The 22,271-nt window shown below is 42.7% G+C and overlaps 5 protein-coding genes across 7 annotated transcripts; 1 reads left to right on the forward strand and 4 right to left on the reverse strand.

The window, feature by feature from the left end:
* Positions 1-213: 213 nt before the first annotated feature.
* Positions 214-4,153, reverse strand: gmppb (GDP-mannose pyrophosphorylase B). Its single transcript, XM_077725838.1, has 10 exons — positions 4,008-4,153; positions 2,971-3,173; positions 2,816-2,896; positions 2,188-2,236; positions 1,892-2,034; positions 1,665-1,823; positions 1,503-1,581; positions 1,015-1,142; positions 768-950; positions 214-668 (listed from the first exon to the last, which is right to left on the reverse strand). Exons 2-10 carry the CDS (start codon positions 3,097-3,099, stop codon positions 537-539), a joined length of 1,083 nt encoding a protein of 360 aa, XP_077581964.1. The 5' UTR covers positions 3,100-3,173; positions 4,008-4,153; the 3' UTR covers positions 214-536.
* Positions 4,154-4,701: 548 nt separating this feature from the next.
* pde12 (phosphodiesterase 12) lies at positions 4,702-8,438 on the reverse strand. Its single transcript, XM_077725834.1, has 7 exons — positions 7,556-8,438; positions 6,881-7,308; positions 6,583-6,688; positions 6,359-6,503; positions 6,213-6,291; positions 5,744-5,866; positions 4,702-5,607 (listed from the first exon to the last, which is right to left on the reverse strand). Exons 1-7 carry the CDS (start codon positions 8,122-8,124, stop codon positions 5,267-5,269), a joined length of 1,791 nt encoding a protein of 596 aa, XP_077581960.1. The 5' UTR covers positions 8,125-8,438; the 3' UTR covers positions 4,702-5,266.
* Positions 8,439-8,572: 134 nt separating this feature from the next.
* Positions 8,573-12,954, reverse strand: LOC144203642 (V-type proton ATPase subunit S1-like protein). Of its 2 annotated transcripts, XM_077727182.1 has the most exons (8): positions 12,822-12,954; positions 11,257-11,294; positions 10,543-10,565; positions 10,247-10,332; positions 10,026-10,180; positions 9,745-9,795; positions 9,288-9,525; positions 8,573-9,107 (listed from the first exon to the last, which is right to left on the reverse strand). In XM_077727182.1, the coding sequence occupies exons 5-8, from the start codon at positions 10,151-10,153 to the stop codon at positions 8,850-8,852; spliced, it is 675 nt and encodes a 224-aa protein (XP_077583308.1). In that variant the 5' UTR covers positions 10,154-10,180; positions 10,247-10,332; positions 10,543-10,565; positions 11,257-11,294; positions 12,822-12,954; the 3' UTR covers positions 8,573-8,849. The 2 variants fall into 2 exon arrangements, with proteins under 2 accessions (XP_077583308.1, XP_077583306.1); XM_077727180.1 differs by lacking the exon at positions 12,822-12,954 and having other exon boundaries at positions 11,257-11,429.
* rps23 (ribosomal protein S23) lies at positions 12,111-13,399 on the forward strand. The gene is made up of 3 exons (XM_077727183.1): positions 12,111-12,218; positions 12,855-13,014; positions 13,091-13,399. The coding sequence occupies exons 1-3, from the start codon at positions 12,215-12,217 to the stop codon at positions 13,356-13,358; spliced, it is 432 nt and encodes a 143-aa protein (XP_077583309.1). The 5' UTR covers positions 12,111-12,214; the 3' UTR covers positions 13,359-13,399.
* A 390-nt stretch (positions 13,400-13,789) lies between these two features.
* Positions 13,790-21,867, reverse strand: ip6k1 (inositol hexakisphosphate kinase 1). 2 transcript variants are annotated; one of them, XM_077726956.1, is made up of 10 exons: positions 21,691-21,867; positions 20,173-20,255; positions 19,310-19,501; positions 18,819-18,964; positions 18,577-18,703; positions 18,111-18,357; positions 17,407-17,591; positions 16,657-16,832; positions 16,346-16,579; positions 13,790-15,897 (listed from the first exon to the last, which is right to left on the reverse strand). In XM_077726956.1, exons 3-10 carry the CDS (start codon positions 19,347-19,349, stop codon positions 15,553-15,555), a joined length of 1,500 nt encoding a protein of 499 aa, XP_077583082.1. In that variant the 5' UTR covers positions 19,350-19,501; positions 20,173-20,255; positions 21,691-21,867; the 3' UTR covers positions 13,790-15,552. The 2 variants fall into 2 exon arrangements, with proteins under 2 accessions (XP_077583082.1, XP_077583083.1); XM_077726957.1 differs by having other exon boundaries at positions 19,341-19,501; positions 21,691-21,866.
* Between the last annotated feature and the right edge of the window lie 404 nt (positions 21,868-22,271).

A 22,271-nucleotide genomic window follows, 5' to 3' on the forward strand; every position in this document is an offset into this window, starting at 1 on the left:
GCACTTGATGTAAATTCTTCCAATTTTAATTCTTTTTTAGATGTACTTTTTCTCCATAAGTACTTAACATTGTTCATCAGCATTTTGTTCCCAGCCAATTCAAAGAGATTGGACCCTTTACGTAATCAATGGCAGTGATGGAGGTAATTTTCTGCTACAAAAAATGGGTATGAAAATATCATTTTTTGAAATGAAGTTTCAACATTACCCATGTTAATTGTTTACATTGTATTTATTCAGAGAGCTATGGACAAATAAGGGTTGTTTTCCGTCGACCTCATGACAGATTTTGACCTTTCGCACAGCAACCATATGTAAAACAACAACAAGTTGAACTCTAGCGTTCGCTTTGCTGTCCTCCGGTTGTCAAAGTTTTTCTCCAGAAACATGGCTTCCTCATAGGCATCCAGCCCCAGAAGACCGGACTACTTGCTCAAGTTCAGAAAGAGAAAAGGTTCGTCTCATTCCACCAACTTTGGTGCACAATTCACCAGTTTGAGAGCAGTTACGAGGAGAAGCAGGTCCTATTTTTGGGACTACATGATGATGCGTGGTTCTGGGACTGATTCGCTGATGGACTTGTGCGGCAAAACGTTGGCGCCGTTCAGGTAAAGCTCGTCGTTGACTAAAACGTCCTCGCCCAGAACCGTCACGTTCTCCATGCGGACCTACGGGGGAGAGGAAAAATTGCAATAATGACCTAAATGCGAGATCGAGGTTGATCCACATTGAATCATGTCACAAATTGAGTTGCAGTGTCCACTTACCCACTGACCCACAGAGGAGCTCCATCCCACGATGCAGCTCTCCAGCCAGGAATGTGAGCAAACCCGGGCACCTTTCAGAACCGTACAGCGCTTGATCCGTACACCATCCTCCACCACCACGTTGGCACCGATGGTCACGTTGGGCCCGATGGTGCAGTTCTTGCCGATCTGAGCCGTCGGGTCCTTGGCGCCAGAAAAAGCATGAAGATCACGCCAGTCCCACTCTAGATAGGCGTGACAGACTCACCACAAGAACATTGCCCAGGAAGCCGGTTCCGGCGTGCAGTCTCTCGGGGGCGTGTTGCCGTAACGATTGCAGGTACATGCACATTCCCGTCAGGAAGTCTTTAGGTTGACCGATGTCCATCCAGAAACCTGAAAAGACACCGAGATCCGAGGATCACAATGGGTTTTTTTGGACTGGAACCTGATCTCTACCAGCATGGTACGACTACGGAAAGGAGCTAGTAAAACTAGAAGATGGGTAGTGGTACATGAGAGTGTACCAAAAGCAACATTTAGCACTATGGTCTTCGTTTTGGTACCAATGCTTAGTGTCAAGGGCCTCGGGTGGGATTTAATACAAATAAAATAAAAACTTACGTCTTGTGGGGGTGTCAGCTGAGGAAACCGAAACAACCCAAATGTATAAAACTTTGAAATATTTTGCTTTGGGCTAAAATGAAAGTATTCTCACTTTCCAGCCATTTCCATTACGGGGTTAGTCATAGTTACCCTGCAGCTCCATTGCGTACAGCTGTCCTTCTTCAGCCATGATGGGGAAGATCTCTTTCTCGATGGACGTCGGTCTCAACTGCGCAAAGACAAAAAGCCATCGGTTACAAAGCCACTAACCACAGAGTATCACGTCAAATGTTTTCGTTTTTTTCCCCCGACCTGGATTCTAGCGAGCACGGTGGAATTGAAGATGTACATGCCGGCGTTAATCTTGTTGGACACGAACACCTGCGGCTTCTCCACAAAGCGATGGATCCTGCCACTTTCCGTCTCAAACACCACCACGCCATACTTAGACGGTTCTTCCACCCGGGTCACCTTTTCCAGAAATGTTTGTGAGGATCGGCCGCACGCGAACGGGGACGGCGTTCGATTCCCTCGCTTACCACAATGGTGCCCTCCTTGCCGTGGTCGCGATGAAACTTGAGCATCTCTTGGAAGGGAAAGTCGCAGATGACGTCCGAGTTGAGGACGAAGAAGGGCTCGTTGTCGACGTCCAGGAGCTTGCGGGCCAGCGCCAGAGGACCCGCTGAGTTCGCCGGATCAAGACAAACACCGTTATTTTAATTTAAAGGGATGAATGGCACAACATAACTGAGGCAGAGTTCCTCAAGGCTCAATCTGGTACCCACAGTTGCTGTGGAAACTTTTGCAACAAAGTGAAAGATGAGGCATGACTCACCCGTTCCTAGAGGTTCCTTCTCGTGTGAGAGCGAGATACGAATTCCAAGCTGAGGAGCACAACCAACCACAACAATAAAACAGAGTCAGGTTTGGAAATGAATCACTCAATTGGCCTGAGGTAAAGTCAATAAATTGCCTCTGCTACTATTTGCTGAAATGGGGCAAGTAAATACATGGGATGGCTAAAGAGCTCAAAGGTTGGACGTGCTGGAAAAGAAACCAGAGCAAATACTGTATCTATTGCAAGAGAGATGTTGCTAATCCAAACAGAAATTAACTCGTTTTTTTGTGGAGAAAATGCATGAATTGGTATCCTGTTGTTTTGATCAAAACATTTTTGTGAAGACGATGTGACAAATGACGTCTTGCCAATAAAAAGTTATTAACAAAGACATGTGTATCGAAAATAAATCTTGGTTTTACTATTTTCAAATAACCTTTTGTAATTGCTTAGCTTGGGATGCCATCATGCTTGGCACACTTATATCTTTCTAATATTTTTAAATACTCTGAATAAATTCAAGCTTTTAATTAGAGGGTAAAAAGTCGTGACAGCGGAACTTTTAGATCTTCGAGAGTAACTGTTAAAAAATGGGTGGGTGACTGCGATGGTGTGCTGGACTTACTCGCTGTTCTTGGAGCCTCATTTCTCGCTCCAGTAGCTCCGACATGTAGCTCACCGCCAAGACAACGTGCTTCACCCCGGCCTGGATGGACGAAACCGCGGACGCCCAGTTAACGCTAGGGTGCCCTCGGCGGGCAACGGGAAGGTCATGCCTACCTTAACCAAGGCCTCCACTTGGTGGAGCAGGATGGGCTTGTTGCAGAAGTCCACCAGCGGCTTGGGGACGCTCAAAGTGAGCGGTCGCAGGCGTGTGCCGTAACCCCCGACGAGAATCAAGGCCTTCATATTCCCCGATGTCTTCGGCGGGCGTTACCGTGGAAACAAGGGCTCCAAGACGACTACGCGTCCTTTTCCTTGTTCTGAAAATGAATAAATTGGAGTGGGAATGAGTAAAAGATGTGCACATGAGTTTTGGTGATGATGAGTGTTTTTTCTCATACATTAGTGGTCATAAAAATATGTACGTAACTTTCTTTTATTCTTGCATTGCAGTCAGATCGAATATTTTTTAATTTCAGAATTGCCAGTATTTTTTCTATCTTATACATTAAAAAAAATAATAAATCACAGATTTTTTCCTTTTAAGGATTACAATTCTGCTGTTTGTTATTTTTTATGGCCAGAATGAATTTCAATATTTCTAAAGAAAATATAATAAATATAATAATATAATATAATAACAATATTACAAGAAACGTTTTTTTCATGGTCCCTTTCTTCTACATTGCTGTAATAAATATTTCCCTTTACGTTATTTTCGTCCAGTTTTCAAGAGGATTTTTTTTAGCAAACTTAAATCATATCTCAAAATTACAATTTGTCTAATAATCGAATGGGAAAAATATGGTACTTTCCCCCTTGCAAATAAAAACTCTCCCATCTATTCATCTTTATGTATTATTTTCCATTTTTTATACTACACATTATCGGCAAAAGCATCACATAAGCCAACATATAGACCCTTTCCTTCCATTTAACTATACATTTGAGAAACAATTTCACTTAGGAAATGTTTTCTCGTTGAGAAACTATGAATTAACGCGTTTAAATTGGGACACAGTTGTTCAGACACTATGAAGATATAGCTTCATGTTAGCTGGACTAAGACAATTCTTTTTGTTTTGGCGTGACTATTTCACCCTCACGTTGCTTTAGTTGGTAAAATCAAAGTTTAAAAAGATATAAATACTCACGTTTCTGCAACTTATGGTTGATTTACGAAGACATTGCCAGGTGCATGCGAGGAGTGACACGTAATTGAGTTCAAATCCCACTTCCTTGTTTGACTTCCGGATGTTCCAATAAGCATCAAGCACGGGAATTCTACAACTGGTTAATCCTGTTGTGGATTTCAGATTAAAAGCAAGACATAGCATGAACTTGACTCTTCATTCAACTTATGAGACAAAAGTGTGACAAAAATCTATATGTTCTAATACAAATATAACAAAATGTGTTCTCTTAATTCAACTTGTCAAGCAAACAACATCATTGGAGGTTTTCTTTTTTATCTATACTTTACTTTTGTAAAACGATACAATTTCCTGGTAGAAATTGGGCTAAATTAAATCAAACATTTGGAAGAAAGCAGATTCCGTTTTTTCTCCCGGATGAATTTAAGATTAAAATTGGTCAAAACAGTGCATTGAAAACAGTACAAAATAATAATAATAAATTCACAAAACATGCAGAAGAACGTAATTTAACTTACCATTTCATGCTCTTGCTCCGCCTCTTCAAGACTTTCGACCAATGGGATGTAAACACCAGGGCAGCGAAAGGCCGGTCCCAAACACGTGACGTATTTACGCTCTGGTGACAGGACAGACTGCAGAAACATGCCTAGAAATATCTCAAGTAAATAAATTCACTTAAAAAACAAAGGAATTTACGATTAATATATTGAGTTTAATGATGGAATACACATCACATTTAAGGAGATTTTTCAAATTAATTATTTTTGGAGGCATTTCCACCCTATTAAAGTAAACTGTTCTCTACTTACAGAATATATTTACCCATGTTCAGCGGTGTATTCTTTACATTATTCTTAGAATTAGATTTTTTTAACCTAGTTTCTTTCTGTATATGGTTTCGTTAAGCTTTTCCCCATTTGTCATACATTTTTTAAAACTTAATACATCTTTTCCTGAGCTTCCATTTCAAGAATAAAACAGATTGACTGTCTCTAAATCATAAAAGAGCTCCTCTCTATATTAGGGAAAAAAACAAAGAAAAGAAATTGTCCTAACAAAAAGTCAGGAAAAGACAAGAATTTCTCAGCCAAATAAAAATTGTCACATTGTAAGTCTAATAAGAGAAAATTTGAAAGGGGAAAAATATTTGAAAAACAAAACATCACCTCAAATAAATTATAGTAAGAAAACCTCACTGTATTTTTTTCCTCCGTAAGCCACATGTTGCAAAAGAAAAGCATGAAATAAACAAAAGATCACTCCCAGAGTAGGTCACAAACCAGGGCAATGTGGTCCGACGGATGGGCCACGCTGGGCAGTGCCGTGTAGGCGGTGACCAGGCGGTGGTCCGGCATGGGGACCACCCGCTCCACGCTCATGCATGGCGGCTGGATAAAGATATAGTCCAGGCAGCCTTGAAAGCCGCCCACATAGTTAGTGTAGGCCAGCGGCCCGCAGGCACTCAGCAGCGGGGGGATCGGCGACGTCAAGTCGGCGGCCCACGGAGACGACGAAGGCGGCGGCGAATCCTCCCGCCGGCTGCGCCAGTCGCCGTGGTGCCGGGACACTGCCGCCTCTGTGACCAGCTGGAGGACACCTGAGGAGAGGACGGGGAGAAACGGTGGGCTTGTCACTAAGCCAAAGTAAGGCCAAACTTATATATAACTACACCATAATATATATCTTTATCACATTGTTTTTCCTGATTCCATTGTTTTGGTAGGGGTGCTTACCAGAGTCGGGTGTGGAATTGAAGTCGCCGCAGAAGAGCAACGGAGCCTCTGATTGGAGCTGGCCAATCACGTGACTCAGGTGCCGCAGAGCCACAGCCATTTGAATCAAGCGCACGTTCCCACCTTTCACAGGAGAAAAAGACCTTTTTTGTGTTCTGAAAATTTCTGACGCAAATGTTTCTTTTTAATCCTGCGTGTTTAACATTGAATATCTTGTCTTTGTAATATATTCGATTAAATATGGGTTACCACATGCCAGAGCCAAGAAGGCTCTGTCCGCTACTTGGTGCCATTATGGAAGAACATCTTAAGATTTTTATAGATCTAAAACAATGTTTTATTTACTACTTGACCATTTTTTCTCTAGCAATGGAAACTTTGACACCTGTGTCTTAAGGTTAGCCAGATATAAGTAGAGTGCTATGCTAGCGCAAGTCATGCTAAAGTTCAGAATCATCAGAAAGTTTACCTAGAGGGTGCCAATAAAGATGTGTGTTAGCCACACACACCTTCCTGCCTGGTTGATGGACATCTTCCATAATGCTAACCTGCCAAGAGAAACCAATGTCAAGAACAAAGTCAAGTCCTACTTTGGAAGGAAATCGGGTTCAATACCTGCAAGGCAGTAGAGCGTTTCAGGATCCTTTCTTTGAGTGTGTCGTCATTCGAAATTTGTTCCAATAAGTCGCTGTGCAGCGGGTCCGACGTCAGGGCCTCGCTCAGCGTGATGTCGTGGCGACTCACCAGTTTCAATCTTGTCCTAAAGGAGAAAATACAAACAAAAAAAACACATAACATGATTTCAAATCAAAACCAATGAGAAGTCTTACAAAACAAACCTGCGGTAGAAGGTGGCCAATCCTTCATGTTGCTTGTCTTTAATCTTAAAAAGGCCATCCAGGCCAAAGGCATCAAGGGCGGGAATCAGGCTGTCTGAAAACACTCCTGTTCCCCAAAAAATGGATTGGGGGAAAAAGAAAAAATCAAATTAAAAAGTAAATCTATCACCAACCTTAAAAATGCAATTTAACATATCAGTAAGCGACTCACTGTAATTGCGACTTATAGTCCGAACAAGACGGTAGCTCGATTTGAATTGTGCCAAACAACTAGATTTACCTAGCCAAAAACACTCACCTTTGTCCACTTCCTGAAGACAGACGATATCGGCGCGATACCCAGCCAGCTCTTTCTTGATCAAATTCTGTCTGTAATCCAGATGCAATGCGTAGGGGGCACAGTAGGGGTACAGCACCGTCTTGGACAGTTCCGTCTGCGCGTAGATGTCGGCCAGGATGTTGTAGGACACGGCCCGCAGCCGCGGCCACGCCGTCTCCTCGGCCGTGTAGGCGTGGCGTTCGTCGAAGGTGACCACGCCCGGCCCGGCTTCCACCGAAGTGGACGAGAGGAGATCCACGGGGGGCCCCGCCCGCCCGCTGTCGTTTTTGGGCGTGCAGCGTAGCTTGAGCCGACAGCCAATGTCGTGATTGGAGGGGACGTAGACGCGCGAGTGGCCCGTTTCAGTCCAGTGGTCCGGAGAGTCCGCATCCCCGGAAGCTGTTACACTGTGAATTGAAACATTAACATTAACACATGACAAAAAAATTAGACGAACTTAAAAAAAAAAAAAAATAGACATACATGTTAAAAGAAATAAATGAAAATTTGATTATACTGAGCAAATTTGAATGAATATAAATGCAATTTGTATTATGTAAACATAAAAAAACTAAAACAAAAATTGATGTCAGTCGATGACATTAATGAGTACAAATTTTAATGAGTAGAGTAGAAATCAATATGTAAAGTTACTTGTGTTTTGGTTCCGTCTCCTTGTACCAGGCAAATTGGCAGTGCTCCAAGTCCCCGAACTCCACTTCCAACTTGGGGCAGACGGGGAAGCCGGCCAGCAGCGAGCATGGCAGCTCGGCATTGGTAAAGTTGGGCTCGTTCCTGCGCACCGAGTAGCGGACGTCGCCCACCTGCAGCACGGCCCCGTCCCGCCACGCCTCCGCGTTCAGCACCGTCTCCGGCACTTCTTCGCCGCCGTCCACGTAGTAGAGCTTGACCACGGCGAGCTCGGGGGGGTCTTGCGGGGCGTTCCTCTTCGCCTTCTTCGCCTTGTGTTTACCCTTGGCCTGGTTGCAGGCGATACGGGAAAGGAGCTTCCCCAGCGGCTCGTCCTGTTCCCGCCGCATGTGCCTCTGGTTGCCGTCCATGCGGAACGAGATGGTCAGCTGGGGCTCCCCGGCGACGCACCTCACCGCGGCCGTCTCCATGGTGCCGCAGAGGCGGCGAACCCGGCTCAGAATCACCGGCGACGAGGGGGAAAGCAGGCGGCGGTGAAATGGGAGCAGGGCGGCAGCGAGCTTGTTGAACATGAAGCCCCCCGCGGTTGACTCGGAAGCCGAGCTAAACGCGAGCTAAGTGCCCCGGAACTAACTAGAGAACTCCTCAGCCGGGCACCACTACTTCCCGATTAGCAGTAAACGGCAAACGTCCGGGTCGTTGCAGAATTTGACGACCTCGCACACAAATTAAAAGTAATAAACCGTATTATTAAACACAACATTGTAAGACATTAGTGTCGACGTAATCAGACGTTAGTCAAAGCCACGTTATACATATGTAGTGTCAAAAGTTACACATGATGATCTTCTTCTGTGACATGAACACCACTTAAAGAATTACACCGCCCTCTACTGGAAGGAAGAAAACGTACTGATACGCTGTCATCCCCCTCAGAAAACAGCCATTTTTGTATATTTTCCCATTTAAAAAATAAGGATATTGTTTGTGGAAAAAATGTTATCCCATTACACAGTGAAATAAGTAATACACATTTTGTTAATTATTTTATTTTAAATAAAATTAATGTACCACATTTTGGAGAAGTTGCAGTATTCTTCACTAAAGGGTACACGTAGCAAATACCAGTAGTAAATATCCCTTTTCTTTGAAAATCTAAATAAATAATATGTACATGAGTTCTCTTTTTTCATACTTTTCAACAAACGTTTTTTTTAAGTAAAATTAAATTAAATTTGTGAACAAAAAAGCCCTTTAAAAAGTACAATTGCTAGAAAAACAACAACTGTCTTCATCCCTAGGGAGCGTCTTTATCATCCGCGTTTTCGGCACAGCAGCCTTCCAACTGTTCGTGACTGTGGAGAAAGCGAGCGTGCGCCTTGCGCTCTCCCTCGTTCTCGATGCGGTTGAGGTGTACAAGCAGATGCATCGCATAGGCCAGGACCAGCAGCAGGATGAGCGACGTCACCAACCCCATCAAGATGGCCGGCGTCAGGAAGGCGGCGCAGTCGCTGGCCGGGGAGAAGCCGCCGGACGTCACGTTGAAGGCCTGGATCTGCAGACAGTGGGAAAGGTGAAGATGCCACCACATCAACGTGTTTTTCAAAAGAAAAATCGATGCAGCAATATACCGCGATATGACATTCCGCAATTTTCGTATGGGTTGAAACCCCCTCTGAATCAATCTGTACGTGTGTGCTTGAGGTGAGACGCAACCCAGCGGCCGAAAGGGCACCTGGAAGTCTGTGAAGGTGAGCGTCCAGCGGCGGGCGCGGTCGCTGCCGGGCCTGAGGAGGGCGCTGTGGCGCTCCAGGCTGCTCACGCGCGAGCAGGTGTACGAAGACGAGGACGGAGCGTAGACGTCGCTGGCGTTGAAGACGGCTTCCTGCGAGCTGTTGTAGAGCAACGACACGCTGTCCACCGAGAACCACCACTGGCCCGACGACTCGTAAAAGGTGTTGGAAAGATGCATTCTGGGAGAAAAAAAAATTACATGGTTAGGTTTTTATAGAGCACTTAACTTACGTTACCTACGTTAAGGAAAGTGTTAGTGTGGACTATAAACAGTGGATTTCTGTTTAATTTATTAAGATTGTATTAATTTTGCCTTTAACATGCAATCGGAGAGCAAACAACTCATCTCAACAACTTTCTTTTTTTTTTTCAAGAATGATTGACAGCTCCATTGTTACCTGATGGACAGGCCTCGCAAATCATCCACATCTCCAAACTGCATGACCAGCCTACACAAAAAAAGCAGAATTTTTAGCGCATTTACTGACATTAACTCATTGATTGCCATTGGCTGCAATAGAGATCCAATCCATTTGGCGTAAGCAACGGATAGTCATGCAAAAAAATTTGTCCACTGAGCCTGAGGTTGAATTCCCTCTAGTTCAGGGGAGGTCAAACGTATGTGACCACAAGAACAACAACAATCTCGACAGCCAGTCAAAATGGAGTAAGAACGTACGTGGCCGTGTCGCGGCGGCAGAGCGATTGGCTGGTGTCGACGGACTTGCGAGGCGAGAAGGCTCGCTCGGTCAGGTCCACTTGCTTGCGCCTCTCGTAGCGCAGCGCCAACTTCCTGGCCTGGAACATGACGCACGGTCTCCCATTGGACGACACCTGACGAACGTACATTCAAGTTTTTAGTTGCAATCTTCAAACGGGCTTTGGCGATATCCACACCACCTGGAGGGGAGGGAAGGGAAGCTCGGCTTCCACCGTCTGCAGTAACTTCCTTCCAGCGGGGACGCCGTCCGTCAACGTCGCTTTATCTGGGCAAACACGGCAGATTTTGGAAGTATATAAAGTGAATATGAAAGATAAGGAGTGCTGAAAAATAAATAATGTGGCATTGGAATACAAAACTTCAATGTGTAACCGAACGTGTCATGATTTCAGGATGTTTTAATATACAGTGTAAAATAAATAAACACATCCTAAAATAATAACAATGATAACCAATGTAAAATGCCTTTACTCACCATTTCCTGGACAATCAGCAGCACTGTAACAAGAGGACAAAAGCAATTTAGTTCATCCCCCATGATGCATCTGGCTTGTTTAAAAATCAATCTTTTAGTCCACAAAATTACAATTGATTTTGGTAAATTTGCCCTTCCTCTGCTTTTTTTTAAATTATTTTTTTGAAAACACTGATATATTTCATATCAATGTGTTTTATGAAAATAATAACATTTAATTCATTCATGTTATTGATAGGCTCCTTTTAGGTCACTCAAGGTTACCATTTAAATCCAACTAAATTAAAATAGCAAATACAGCTAATTTGTGGTGGGAAGACATTTTAAATAAGTTTAAATGGATTTTTACCATCTAACTAAAAAGCATGTTTTACTTTTTTCACAGGTCACATTTTCTTTAAAAAAAAAATGGAAAATTAAATGCATCAAAAATGAAATTTGAGCATTCAGTAGGTCAACTAAACCTCTTAACAATTGACAACTATCCAATAGTTGCCTATGAATTTGAATATCAATCAGTTATCGATAACTCATGGCAACCCATTTAGAGCAACAATAGAAAGACAATTTGAATCATCATTCCTCCACTTTAAAGCCTTCCATTGCTGAAAAAGAACACGCTGCCTCACTTGGACGAAGGCAAATCGGGGACAATACGGCTCAAAGTCAAAGATCAGATTAGCGTCAACGGAGGCAATGCGTGTCCTCGCCTACCCGTCGGCAGGAAGCGGGTCAGCCGTCGACCATGGCTGCTGAAAAAGAAGAAGAGGAGCGATGATGAGGAGGAGGATGCTGAAGGAGGCTGCTGAAGATTTGGGAGCCATTGCTTTGCTGTGATGTGATGCCAGCACACACACGCCAGCTCTAATCTACTAAACCCCCCCTCTGATAGACTCACTGAGCAACCAATCAGAAGACAGCAGCATCTCTGTTACTTTGCTTCCCAAATTTCAATTTTAGGGGGTATTTAAAGATAAAATATATGCAACACTGTATTTATTCATTGACAACATACTGCGTCTGTTGTTTAAAAATTGTCCAATATGCATTTTAGCATAGAAGATACGTTTTAAAATGAATAATTTACTATATTTCAAATCTGTTTTCAATCACGTACTTTTTAAAAAGGGGTTTATGTAATTAATCTTGACATTTTGAACAAATTTCATTTTAATTTCATTTTTTTGTTATCGCCCTATATAATGGTAATATTATGTATTTGTAATCAAATTGTGCTGGCATGTCTCAATTTTCCCAAGAAAACATTGAAGTATATTGACACAAAAATGTAAAGTTTGCCAAATTAAATACATTCGGAGCCACATCAAAACGGTAAAGAATTTTAAAAATAAAAACATTCTGTTGCTTTGTACTGTACATTATAATTGTCCTTGTCCAGGCAACATCATTGAAATAATACACATCATTTGAAAAAACTTACCTGTAAAGTGATGAAGTGTGAAAAGAGGCAAACTCGATTTTTAAAATATGTATTAAGGAAACTTCAGTCACATCTAATTTAGCTTGAAAATACGTTTTAAAAAAAAAAAGATTAGGGGGAATTTGAATACGGCGTTCAGCATGAACGCCTTTTCCGGGGTCCTCAAAGCGGTCTCTGCGGCGCGGTGCATTTTGGGTCTTTCCTTTCCATCCCAGACTCTCTTCTGCAATCATGGGTACGGTTCAACATTTTCCATTTTCACCCACCTATCGCTGGTATTATGTCCATTAGTTATAACACCTCGCTGTGTAATCATGTTATGTGCTGATTTAAATATTTTATGTCCATTAAAACGTATTAGCGTGGCTTACAAACGGAACTATTTGCTCCCTCCGCGAGTCCGCAACGTGGAGCGGCCATGATAAGCTCGTTCGGCAGGTTAGCATTTGAGCTTAGCGCGGCTAGCTAAAATAATTGCTATTAAGTGAAGCAATTAGAATGATCAAATTATTATTTTTGGGTTCTAGTCATATTTCTAGTGTGCCTTTATGGTAATCGACAATTACATTGAGTTACAACGATTTTTGTAAGACATTCAATCATTGCCGCATATTTCAATGCTCGGTTGTCAATGTGATAATTCATATTTTCATGCTTAAATGTTAATGTTTGTTAGTTTACTGTGGATTTAATATTTTGGCTTGACAACAGCTTATACAACGCGATGAGACAAATTGAATAAATGCAAATATTGACATTAAAGAGTCTCAAAAAGAAGGATTTGAACAAGTTTTGGGTCAAGAAGGCACTCTAGTCTAAACAATTGTTCTGATCTTACCACTGTCTTAACGCCTGTTTTGATCCGTTGCAGGAAAGTGTCGTGGTCTGCGCACAGCCAGGAAGCTCCGCAATCACCGCCGTGAGCAGAGATGGCACGACAAGCAGTACAAGAAGGCCCACCTGGGCACTGCCCTCAAGGCCAACCCCTTCGGAGGCGCCTCTCACGCCAAAGGCATCGTGCTGGAGAAAGTGTAAGTCCCAAAATAAAAGCAAATACTGATTAGGGAAATTTGGCGCGATGCATGACGAGCACTTACTTGTTTGCAGTGGTGTGGAAGCCAAGCAGCCTAACTCTGCCATCCGCAAGTGCGTGAGGGTGCAGCTGATCAAGAACGGCAAAAAGATCACCGCCTTCGTCCCCAACGACGGTTGCCTCAACTTCATCGAGGAGAACGACGAGGTCCTGGTGGCCGGTTTCGGTCGTAAGGGCCACGCCGTGGGTGACATCCCTGGAGTTCGCTTCAAGGTGGTCAAAGTGGCCAACGTCTCACTGCTGGCGCTCTACAAAGGCAAAAAGGAGAGACCCAGGTCCTAAAATGGGACTGTGGGAAAAATAAATAAATGTTTTCTCTTTAACATTTCCATGTGTAATTTTTTTGCCCAAAACTATTTTAAAATGAACATTACATAAATCCAAGTGGAATGAGTCTATCAGTGACAAATTGGAATTTTTGACTAAAAATCCAATATCCTTTTTTTGTACTGAAGTTTCCCAGGTTTTTCATCTTTTAATGTGCAACAAGGCAAACATGCACATCAAAACAAAGTATAAACACAGGAAGGCTTTCCATGTGTAATTATTTACTCACTTTTCTTTAGTACGATAAAGTAATGATCCAAAGATATCAAGTGTCAAAAGGGACTTTCGTTCAATTCAGTGCAAATGCCCCAAAAGGCCAAATTTATCCAATCATATCGCAGCATGTAAACTTAAGAAAAAAAACAAGTTACAACAGGAAACCAAAACAACCTGGAAAGCTTTAATCTCACTGTCACCGTTCTACCAAACAATTGGGGATGTTTTGGCTGTAGAAAATAAATGCAAGTAATAGCCATGGCAACATACACGTGTGTAAGGGAGCACAGTTAAGGGGTCTAGAATTTTAAACCGGGTGGGTGGGTGCATGCGACTCCTGCGCTCAAAATGTCAGACACACGCAGTTTTTGGCGCAAGCGCCAGACGAGTACTGGTAAAATACTGCTAAATAATCCCCTGAAATGTCACTCTATGAGCATATCATCTATTTTTTTTACACTTTGGAAGAGACATAGAAGACATTCACCCAGGCAGGTAAAAGGTACAATAAAAAAATAAATTATCACGTCAATAAACCCCCAAAAATAAAACATTTGCCCTTTTTGGGGGGGAGGGGATGGGGGGTCGGCGAGCGCCTGTTACGGCCTCGGAGGCCCGCCGATTGGTCCCGGAGACGGGTGTGTGGTGATGTCACGGGAAACCAGGAGGTGCGTCCTAAAAAGCGGGGTGTGATCACATTTTGGGGTCATTGACGGCAATGGACGTCCATTAGTTGAGTTAACGAACACACAAAGTTCATTCGGGTCAGGCAAAATGAGTTAACCCGCTAAGGGCATCGTCAGTGGCGACCAATCAGGCAAAGATAGTATCCGATTTTCACTATATTCCCGTTTTTTTTTACATTGCCTGTTTGTTGCGTTTTCCTGATTTTTGCAGCACAACACGGCTTTCTGCAAAAATATTTTTCACAATAATCCCTCATTTTTCACGATTTGCCGTTTTTGTGGGACATGGCGAAAACCAATGGAATGGGACGGACGTCTATCGGCGTCAATGACCACCAGTGACTTCAAAACAGCTTTACACTTAAATAGTGCCTTTTTTCCCCTTAGTGTAAAGTGAAGAAATGGTTGCACTTAAAACTAAAAGAACATCTGGCAGTAGGGAATACCACGCTAGTGCACATTAGTGTACGTAGAGTACGCAATACTGTTTGTCTTTTAAATGGAGCTGAAAACACGGAATTTCTTCTCACGAGGCCCTTCGTCTACGCTGAGGAATAAGACAAGAAAAATAAGTCTATTGCTTTCAAAGTTGTTTGATTGACAGCACTGAGCCTCACTTAGTGCTGCAAAACGGCGGTAGAGCGCCGCTTCATGCTGCAAAATGGCGGTAAAGATCTGACCTTCTTCCCTCGGTACTGATCCTCTTTTTCTTTTTCCGTGTCCAAATTCAACTTTGGATGACATCATCGCTGGAGTGTTTAACCGCTGGAGTTGCTTTTATGTTCTTTCGGTTCACAAAGCTGCCATTTCGCAGTAGGGTTGGGGCACATGAGACAGGAAATTGGTCGTTTTCTTCCAAGTGGAGTGTAATGGTAGAGCTGTAACAGAGGATTCAAGTTTTTTTTTCGCATTCGAAAAATTTGGGAGAGTGAGTTGGTCAAACTTCTGAATATTCTGTTTGACACCTTCACTACCTCCAAGATATTTGCGACACGCTATCAAATTTAGATGGAAAACTGCCAGGCGGTCAAAACCGGCAGAAATAATCCCTGCAAAAACAAAGGCAGATCCAACATGGTGGGGGAAGTGCCGTGTTGGGGTTGTCATCCTGACATTCCCTTTGTGAAGGTGGAGAATTCCCAACCTACTTCACTTTTTCAGAGAAAAGGGGACTTGATGTGGGCTGTTGCCGTGGCGACGCATGCCAGCGGCAGAATATACTTGGAGGTTGGATTTTGTGCCCGTGTTCACTGCGGGCTTTCGGCCCGCAGACCCTCCAGGATGCGGATCAGGCTTTCCAGGCCCAAAACGTAGCCCCGGTCGGGCCCGTCGTGGACCGCCGTGTCGCCGCGGAAACCCTTGAAAGTGGAGTGGGCGAAGTCGATCATACGAACGTCCAACAGGGGCGGCGGCTCCTGCCGCTGGGGGGAACAGGGCGGCGTGAGGGGGGTCGGGGCACAAGAGGAGTCCGGACGAGGCGGGGGGTCCTCGGCTAAAGGTGGAGGCGTGGCCGCCAGGGGCGCGGGGGGAACGCAGTGGGCTTCCTCGGGGCTCTTCTGCTTGCCGACCAAACTAGTGAAAGTGTCCGATTTCTGAGGAAAACAACAAACATGGCAATGAATCACATTAAATACAAATTCGATTCACTTGATAACAATTATTAATCTATTAATAAATAGATTGGATTTTTAATCATCATCTTTCAAAACTCATCTAATTGATACAATTTTAATCAACTTGAATTGATTTGAATTAGATGTGTTGGACCATTTTAATTATTTAATTTTTAAAAAATACTTTCGATTAGACAAAAAATGAAGAGCACTATGTTTTATTCATTTTTTAAAAATTGTTTTGGAATTATTCAAACAAATAGTCCAATTTTCTTATTTAAAAATATTTGAAACAATCTCATAGGCTGATATTGATAAGATTTTAAGATTTAGAATGGGCAGATGAACAAGGGTCTTGAAACATGAACTCTAAAAGCTGTTCCTCCCAATTCCAGATAAACTGGACCTCTGTGGTTGCCAGACGCACCTTTCCCTCGTAGATTATAAGGAGCGAGGACGAGTAGAAGCGGTATGACGCCTGTCGTTCCAGCACCGTTTTCAAGCTGCGCAGTTTATGAAGGATGGGCTCAATTAGGTCCCGCCTCAAGCCCCGCCCATTGTGCATGTACTGCCGCAGAGCCTGGCCAAAGCCCTCGGCGGACAGACCCCGCCCGTAGTACTTGTTCCTGCAGAGGTAGTGGCCCGTGCTCAGCTGGTACACCTGTTGCCCAAGTCAGATTGGCCGTCATTAGAGAGTAGGAACGCATACGGGGGCCGACGGAGAAGCGCCATTTTTACCTGCATGCCGCACAGTCGCACCCCCAACGTGGCCGAGGTGCTCTGCTCGCATTTCTTCATCTGCCTGGCCGCCTTCTCCTCGGAAGCGTCGTCGCCGTGCTGCCGGGTGCCCATCTTGAGGTCCAGGATGCACGGGTACGAGAAATGGTGGACCACATTTTCCAGCAAGAGGAACTCTGGGGTGGGGCATGATGTTAAGGGAAGCCAAGTCCAGAACAACCGCAAAATGGGTACCACAATGGAAACCACTTTTTTTGAGTTTTTAGAACGTCTAGTCACGATGGAGTCTTCAAACATGCCAAGCGCTTTTGTGGGAAGAATTCTCAGATTAGTTCTACCTCTACTTACCAATGCCTCTAGGTAGGAAATGTTCAGGTATTTTTTATTGGTGTTATTCATTTTAAGATATTAATAAATCATTTTCTTATATTTTTCTCTCATTTGTGTGCTTCTCACATCTTTCATACAAAATTGGTGGGACACTCTGGTCAATTTTAAAGGGTTTAGTTGTTAGTTGTGTGAGAACCGTGGAAGGAATGAGAGAATTTACATATAAAGTACTACCCTACTTACAAAAATTGCAAGTTACAACAAAAGTTCTGGAACCAATTAATTTCACAACTCATTAACTCCACTGGAATAGCTAGAAAATGCCAGGTCTACCAAACTGCTGGATTTAGCGGGCTCAATAGTTCAACCATTGGCCGTAAAAATGACTGAATTGACGTTTGTCAAGTAAGAGAAGGATACTGAAGAGTTTGCGGTCCTTGGACTCGGATCGCATGCGGCTGAGCTGCTGTTTGTGGCAACGGAGGCTCCAGGGGTTGTGGCCGATCTTCTCAGAGCTCAGTCCGCTGTTCCAGTCCAGCATCTGGAAGGGCAGGTCCATGTGGATCTTCTGCTCTAACCTGGGACTCTTCAGCTCGGTCAGGTTACTGCCATGCAAGGAGTTATCATTTTGAATTATGATTTACTTCAACATTTTGAGCTTCATTTATTTTAGTTCAATTCTAATAAGGTTTAGTCAGTATTTATCAATTTAACAAATAATTTAAAAAAAATAACAACTACGTATACATGAAGCATTGGATGAATACAAAAGTACAAAAAAAATAGTATTGTTTAATGATTAAATAGAGAAGATTGAATTGAAAAACAGCTAATAATGAACAAAATTAAGATATAATTCATTAAAATGATAAATGCATCCATTTTTATTTTTAAAGAATCCAACCATAATAATCAAATACTATAAGACATTAATACATGAATTTTAAATAAAAAAATATGTATTCAAATTTTATTTTTGTATGATCTTTTTTGTATCCTACCAAATTAACTTTTAATTTTCTTGACATAACGTAAAATGTAGATTCAGTAAAAAAAATTTAGGTTAATGATCGACATATTTATTGCATGTGCCCATAATGCAAAAAAAAGTGTGGTGAACGTACTTATCGGCGGCGTCTGCGTCGTTTGCCTCCCGGCGCTCAGTGCGCTCCTCCTTGTGGTCCGAGGACGAGGAGGAGCGGTGGAGGCTGCGACGGGAGTGCTTCCGCCGCGGCTGCTCGCGCTCGGCCGGCTCCCGCTCCTCGTGCTCGCCGGCCCCCACCTCGCTGGCGTTGTGGTTCTCACCATACGGATAGGCCACCAGGTTAATGTAGCCGTCCGAGTCGCCCTCGAAGCACACCAACACCACACCTGCCGAATCCAAAACGTCACGAACCACTCAAAGCGACATTACTTGAACAAAAGTTCACTCGAGATTGAGCACTCGCTGATCTTACACAAACAACCTAGCCAATTTGTCATATAAATCCTAAAAAGGTCCGACAAGGCCCGGCCGGTCATGTTTCCAACTTGTTTTAATTTAGTTTAAGATGACTTCCAAAGTCGCTGAGGCTCCAAATAAATGTGTACCTTTGTACTCAGGGGTGAATTCCTTCATCTCCGGAGGCAGAGATTCATAGAAGCGTTGCTCTCGGCTGATCATAGGCTTGCACACCGTGTGGTCATCGTAACGCATCATGCTGGTGTGACCACCAACCTAAAGACAAACAGGCACAAATAGTTACAACCATTTTTGATACACAAATGGTTAAGAACACAGCATTAGAACTTCATTCTGGTCAATAGTTTTATAGGTCTTTGCCCGCCCGCACCTGATGCATAAAGGGTTCAAGTGGAACGCCTCCTCCTCGGTATGGAAGTGTTGCGCCGGCCACTGGCCCCGCCCCCTGCAGCTTGCTGTCCATGCTGTTGGTGTGCGGGAGGCACATGGCTCCTGGCAGAAGAAACGAACCTCCTCCTGCAGACAAGAGTGCCGCTTTAAAATAAAAATATGGAAAGATATCATTTCACTTATTCAGGCCGCAACTAATTATAACGTTATTCGCTGTTGCATTACTGTGGTCTAAAATTTTAAGCAGAAAATGTTAGGTTATGAAACCATGTATCTGAGGGTACTGTTTTTCCAATGTAAAAATCTAATAATATAAAAATATATTTTCCTTAAATAAAAATGAGGCATTAAGACAATACATTACAGGGATAGACTATCTTGAGTTGGTTAAGACTCTTAAAATAGATAGATAAATAAATAAATGTTGCCAATTTTGAGTTGGACAACGTCTCTAAACGACTGATTGGCTACCGAAGCAGCCCTTGCTCGGACGTGTCCTGACCCGGCACATGGACTCTGGCGGGCAATGATGGCGAGGGCGGGGCACAGGGGACCACGGGCTGCTGGGAGCGCACGCCGGCCCCGGGGGGAGGCGGCGCCAGCCCGGAACACCGGCTGGCAAGCCCTCGGACCGCCGATCTCGAGCGCAAAGGTCAGCGCTTCCTGCGGGGACAAGAAATGGTCGTCACTGCAGGCTGCACGCTCAATTGTTTTTTCTCATAAGTGATTTTTGATTGAGTGTTATTATTTTTTGCAAATGTCTTAGTTAGATTCAATTGAAAGATAATAAAAAGCATTTGAATTTGATTCTTTTTCCCATACGATACCTAAAGTTTTTCTGTTTTCTGTTTTGTTTTAATAAAAATTTAAAACCTGGGTATATTCAGTTTTTTCTTGTTTAAAATATTTTTAAATAATGATATTTATAAATAATAGATTTAGTTTTTTTCTAAAAACATGTTTTGTTTTTAAAGATATAAACCAATAAAACTATCAAATATTGAGTTTTTCTCTCATTCTGTTTTTGATTTTAAATATATATCAAACAATAACAGAAAAACACAAAGAAAAATACATTATTTGTAATAAAGTCTATATTTTTTATAAGTCAAAAAATAATTAAAAAATAAACTTCCTTTTCCTAATTAAAAATGGAAGCAGCAAATGAAGCAATCATTGCATGCAAAACCATCTTAATGGATTAATCTTGACAACCCTGACTGAACATTTAAAACTCTCTCTTTTACACCCTAATCCCATTTTCAAAGCGTCTTTTCTTTGGTCAATTTGATTTAATTGGAGCAAATCCAGAAGCTGGCGGCGAGCAGACTCACATCAGACGAGACGCCAAATCACGTCACAAGGAGGAGGAGGAGGGCTCTTATCTCGCCTCATCTGTCAGGATTCGCTGGTGGATCTGAAGGCAAAAATAGAATAGTATTCATATATAGAAAAGTAAAATAATTGCTGAAAATGTACTGTTAGTTTAATTAAAATGTTTTTCAAAAAAGCATTCAAAACCCAAGGAGTACATAATAGTCATCTAATTTGATAGTCGATTGGTCCATTGAACGTGGCAGCTGCATTTCGGATCAATTGTTGATTTGATTGGACTATCCTACGCGAGAGCTTGGGGGTGATTTTATCTGGGTGTATTTGGTGTCCGCTCACTAAAGGGAAGGTGTCCTTCACGTTCATGTTTCCTCTGGCGACGTTCAAACAAGACAGGACGTTTTCCAGAGGCTGCAGTGAGGAAGAGGAGCTAATGATGGTGAGGATGAGGCAGCCTTCCTCATGACGTTGGATGCTTTAACAAAATTAGGAGGTGAGCTCATTCTCAGATTATTTAATCAAACTTTTGTGGCCACAATGAATCGACAACTAATGGATAATCAATTTAATTGATGGCTTTTTGCATGCTGGATGAATTATTTTGAAGAGATTGTTGACAAAAACAATCCTGTTTTTTTGTGTTAGCAGTAAACATCCTCATGTATTTTGTGTATTGTTTTTTGTTGACATTAAAAAACATATTTATGGATAAAAAGGTTTATTTAAAAACAGTACATTTTCTATATATATTTCTTAAACTAAAACAAAATTACATTTTGTGCTTTTAATTGAAAAGAAGAGTCAATCTTAACGAATGTTTAATATTAATGTTCCTGTTAATTTATTTGTGATTATTTGGAACTTTTTTCTTTTTATTTGGCTAAAAATAAAAAACAACATTTAAAAACGCAAATTGTCAGTTTTTATTTGTCAATTAAAAAAACATTCAGATATCTTTGATCGACTACCACACACACACACGTACAGTGAATTTGACGTCTATCGCCGTCAATTGCAGCAAACGACTTCATAGCCCCATACTATCGACGATTTGACTCAATTTGTTCCATCTTTTCTCCCCAACCTCCACGAATATCGAGGCTGCCCGCACTAGGACAACTTTGGGGCATTATCCTTGTTCGGCTTCCAAATTCCACCCCCCAAACGTTCCCATCCGAAAACGGACACTTTGGTCGCGTTTACGTTTCCAATCAACTTGGCTGTCAAGACCGACCAAGCTTGTTGACCTTAGCCTGGCAACACGCTAGCTCCCAGGCTAACACGTCCTCCACTGTTTTAAATCACGATCATTTCAAACAAATAGGTGACTTTAATTCTTGGGAATCGAAGCGGTGATAGTTTAGCCCCGTGTAGCCGTGGGGTTAGCCGCCGGATGACGTCAATTCAGTTGACTTGCTTTTAACGGAGCCTGGTTCTTGCTAACACGGAGCTAAGTGGCTAACGGCTCAAGCACCCTCCTCCGCTTTTGCGGACACAAACGACGATGAGATACGACTTACCCTACAGCGGCGACGTGCGCTATTGTGGTGGAAATGCGCGGGCCACTGGGGAATATATGTCAGAATTCTAGTTCGCTTAAAATCGAGGGCGATGGCGAGGGTGGCAGCAAAAACATCCAGCATCAGGCTAACGTCATGTTTGGCTTTTCAGACTTGTTATGCGATGATGTGGGGATTTTTCGCCCCCTGTGGGTTGTTTGGGGAAGTACGCGAATCCAAACCATTTCTCAGCGGCTTCCATTCTTGCAGTTTTTTTTTATCATTACCTGTATTATCTTTACATATATGTGGGTAAAATAGTGTATGCATATACTACAAGTAACTTTTATTTGAAATAGTTAAACCTGCTTCAACTCTTGACACTTTAGTGGACAGTGTGGCAAATGAGCTAGATGCGTAATGCACTCTATGAGACAGTCGGAACGGCCGTCATTTTCCCGGCCATTTTGGTAATTGGTTGCATTCTATTCCGTTTTCAAATGATTTCCAAATTGCTTGTTTTTCATAAACGTTTAAAATTAATTAAATTAACTGCTTATTTTATGGTAGTTGAAAAAAAATTCCAACATCCAGCTTGACTC

The sequence above is a fragment of the Stigmatopora nigra genome, chromosome 10 (genome assembly GCF_051989575.1).
Source record: "Stigmatopora nigra isolate UIUO_SnigA chromosome 10, RoL_Snig_1.1, whole genome shotgun sequence".
Taxonomy (NCBI): Eukaryota; Metazoa; Chordata; class Actinopteri; order Syngnathiformes; family Syngnathidae; genus Stigmatopora; species Stigmatopora nigra.

Excerpts from the sequence above, each read along its gene's own strand:
- pde12 (XM_077725834.1), bottom strand. The coding sequence starts at position 8,124 with ATGTTCAACAAGCTCGCTGCCGCCCTGCTCCCATTTCACCGCCGCCTG. Across the intron at positions 6,689-6,880 it reads TCTTCAGGAAGTGGACAAAG|GAGTGTTTTCAGACAGCCTG; the intron begins GTGAGTGTTTTT and ends TTTGGGGAACAG. Across the intron at positions 6,292-6,358 it reads AACGCTCTACTGCCTTGCAG|GTTAGCATTATGGAAGATGT; the intron begins GTATTGAACCCG and ends TTCTCTTGGCAG.
- gmppb (XM_077725838.1), bottom strand. The coding sequence starts at position 3,099 with ATGAAGGCCTTGATTCTCGTCGGGGGTTACGGCACACGCCTGCGACCG. Across the intron at positions 1,143-1,502 it reads GTACGCAATGGAGCTGCAGG|GTTTCTGGATGGACATCGGT; the intron begins GTAACTATGACT and ends GTGTCTTTTCAG. Across the intron at positions 951-1,014 it reads TCCTGGGCAATGTTCTTGTG|GACCCGACGGCTCAGATCGG; the intron begins GTGAGTCTGTCA and ends TCTGGCGCCAAG.
- LOC144203642 (XM_077727180.1), bottom strand. The coding sequence starts at position 11,366 with ATGGCTCCCAAATCTTCAGCAGCCTCCTTCAGCATCCTCCTCCTCATC. Across the intron at positions 10,566-11,256 it reads GACCCGCTTCCTGCCGACGG|TGCTGCTGATTGTCCAGGAA; the intron begins GTAGGCGAGGAC and ends CTCTTGTTACAG. Across the intron at positions 9,108-9,287 it reads TCACCTTCACAGACTTCCAG|ATCCAGGCCTTCAACGTGAC; the intron begins GTGCCCTTTCGG and ends CACTGTCTGCAG.
- ip6k1 (XM_077726956.1), bottom strand. The coding sequence starts at position 19,349 with ATGTGCCGGGTCAGGACACGTCCGAGCAAGGGCTGCTTCG. Across the intron at positions 18,965-19,309 it reads TCCGAGCAAGGGCTGCTTCG|GAGGAGGTTCGTTTCTTCTG; the intron begins GTAGCCAATCAG and ends TCTTGTCTGCAG. Across the intron at positions 16,580-16,656 it reads TGCGACTGTGCGGCATGCAG|GTGTACCAGCTGAGCACGGG; the intron begins GTAAAAATGGCG and ends CTTGGGCAACAG.
- rps23 (XM_077727183.1), top strand. Across the intron at positions 13,015-13,090 it reads GGCATCGTGCTGGAGAAAGT|TGGTGTGGAAGCCAAGCAGC; the intron begins GTAAGTCCCAAA and ends ACTTGTTTGCAG.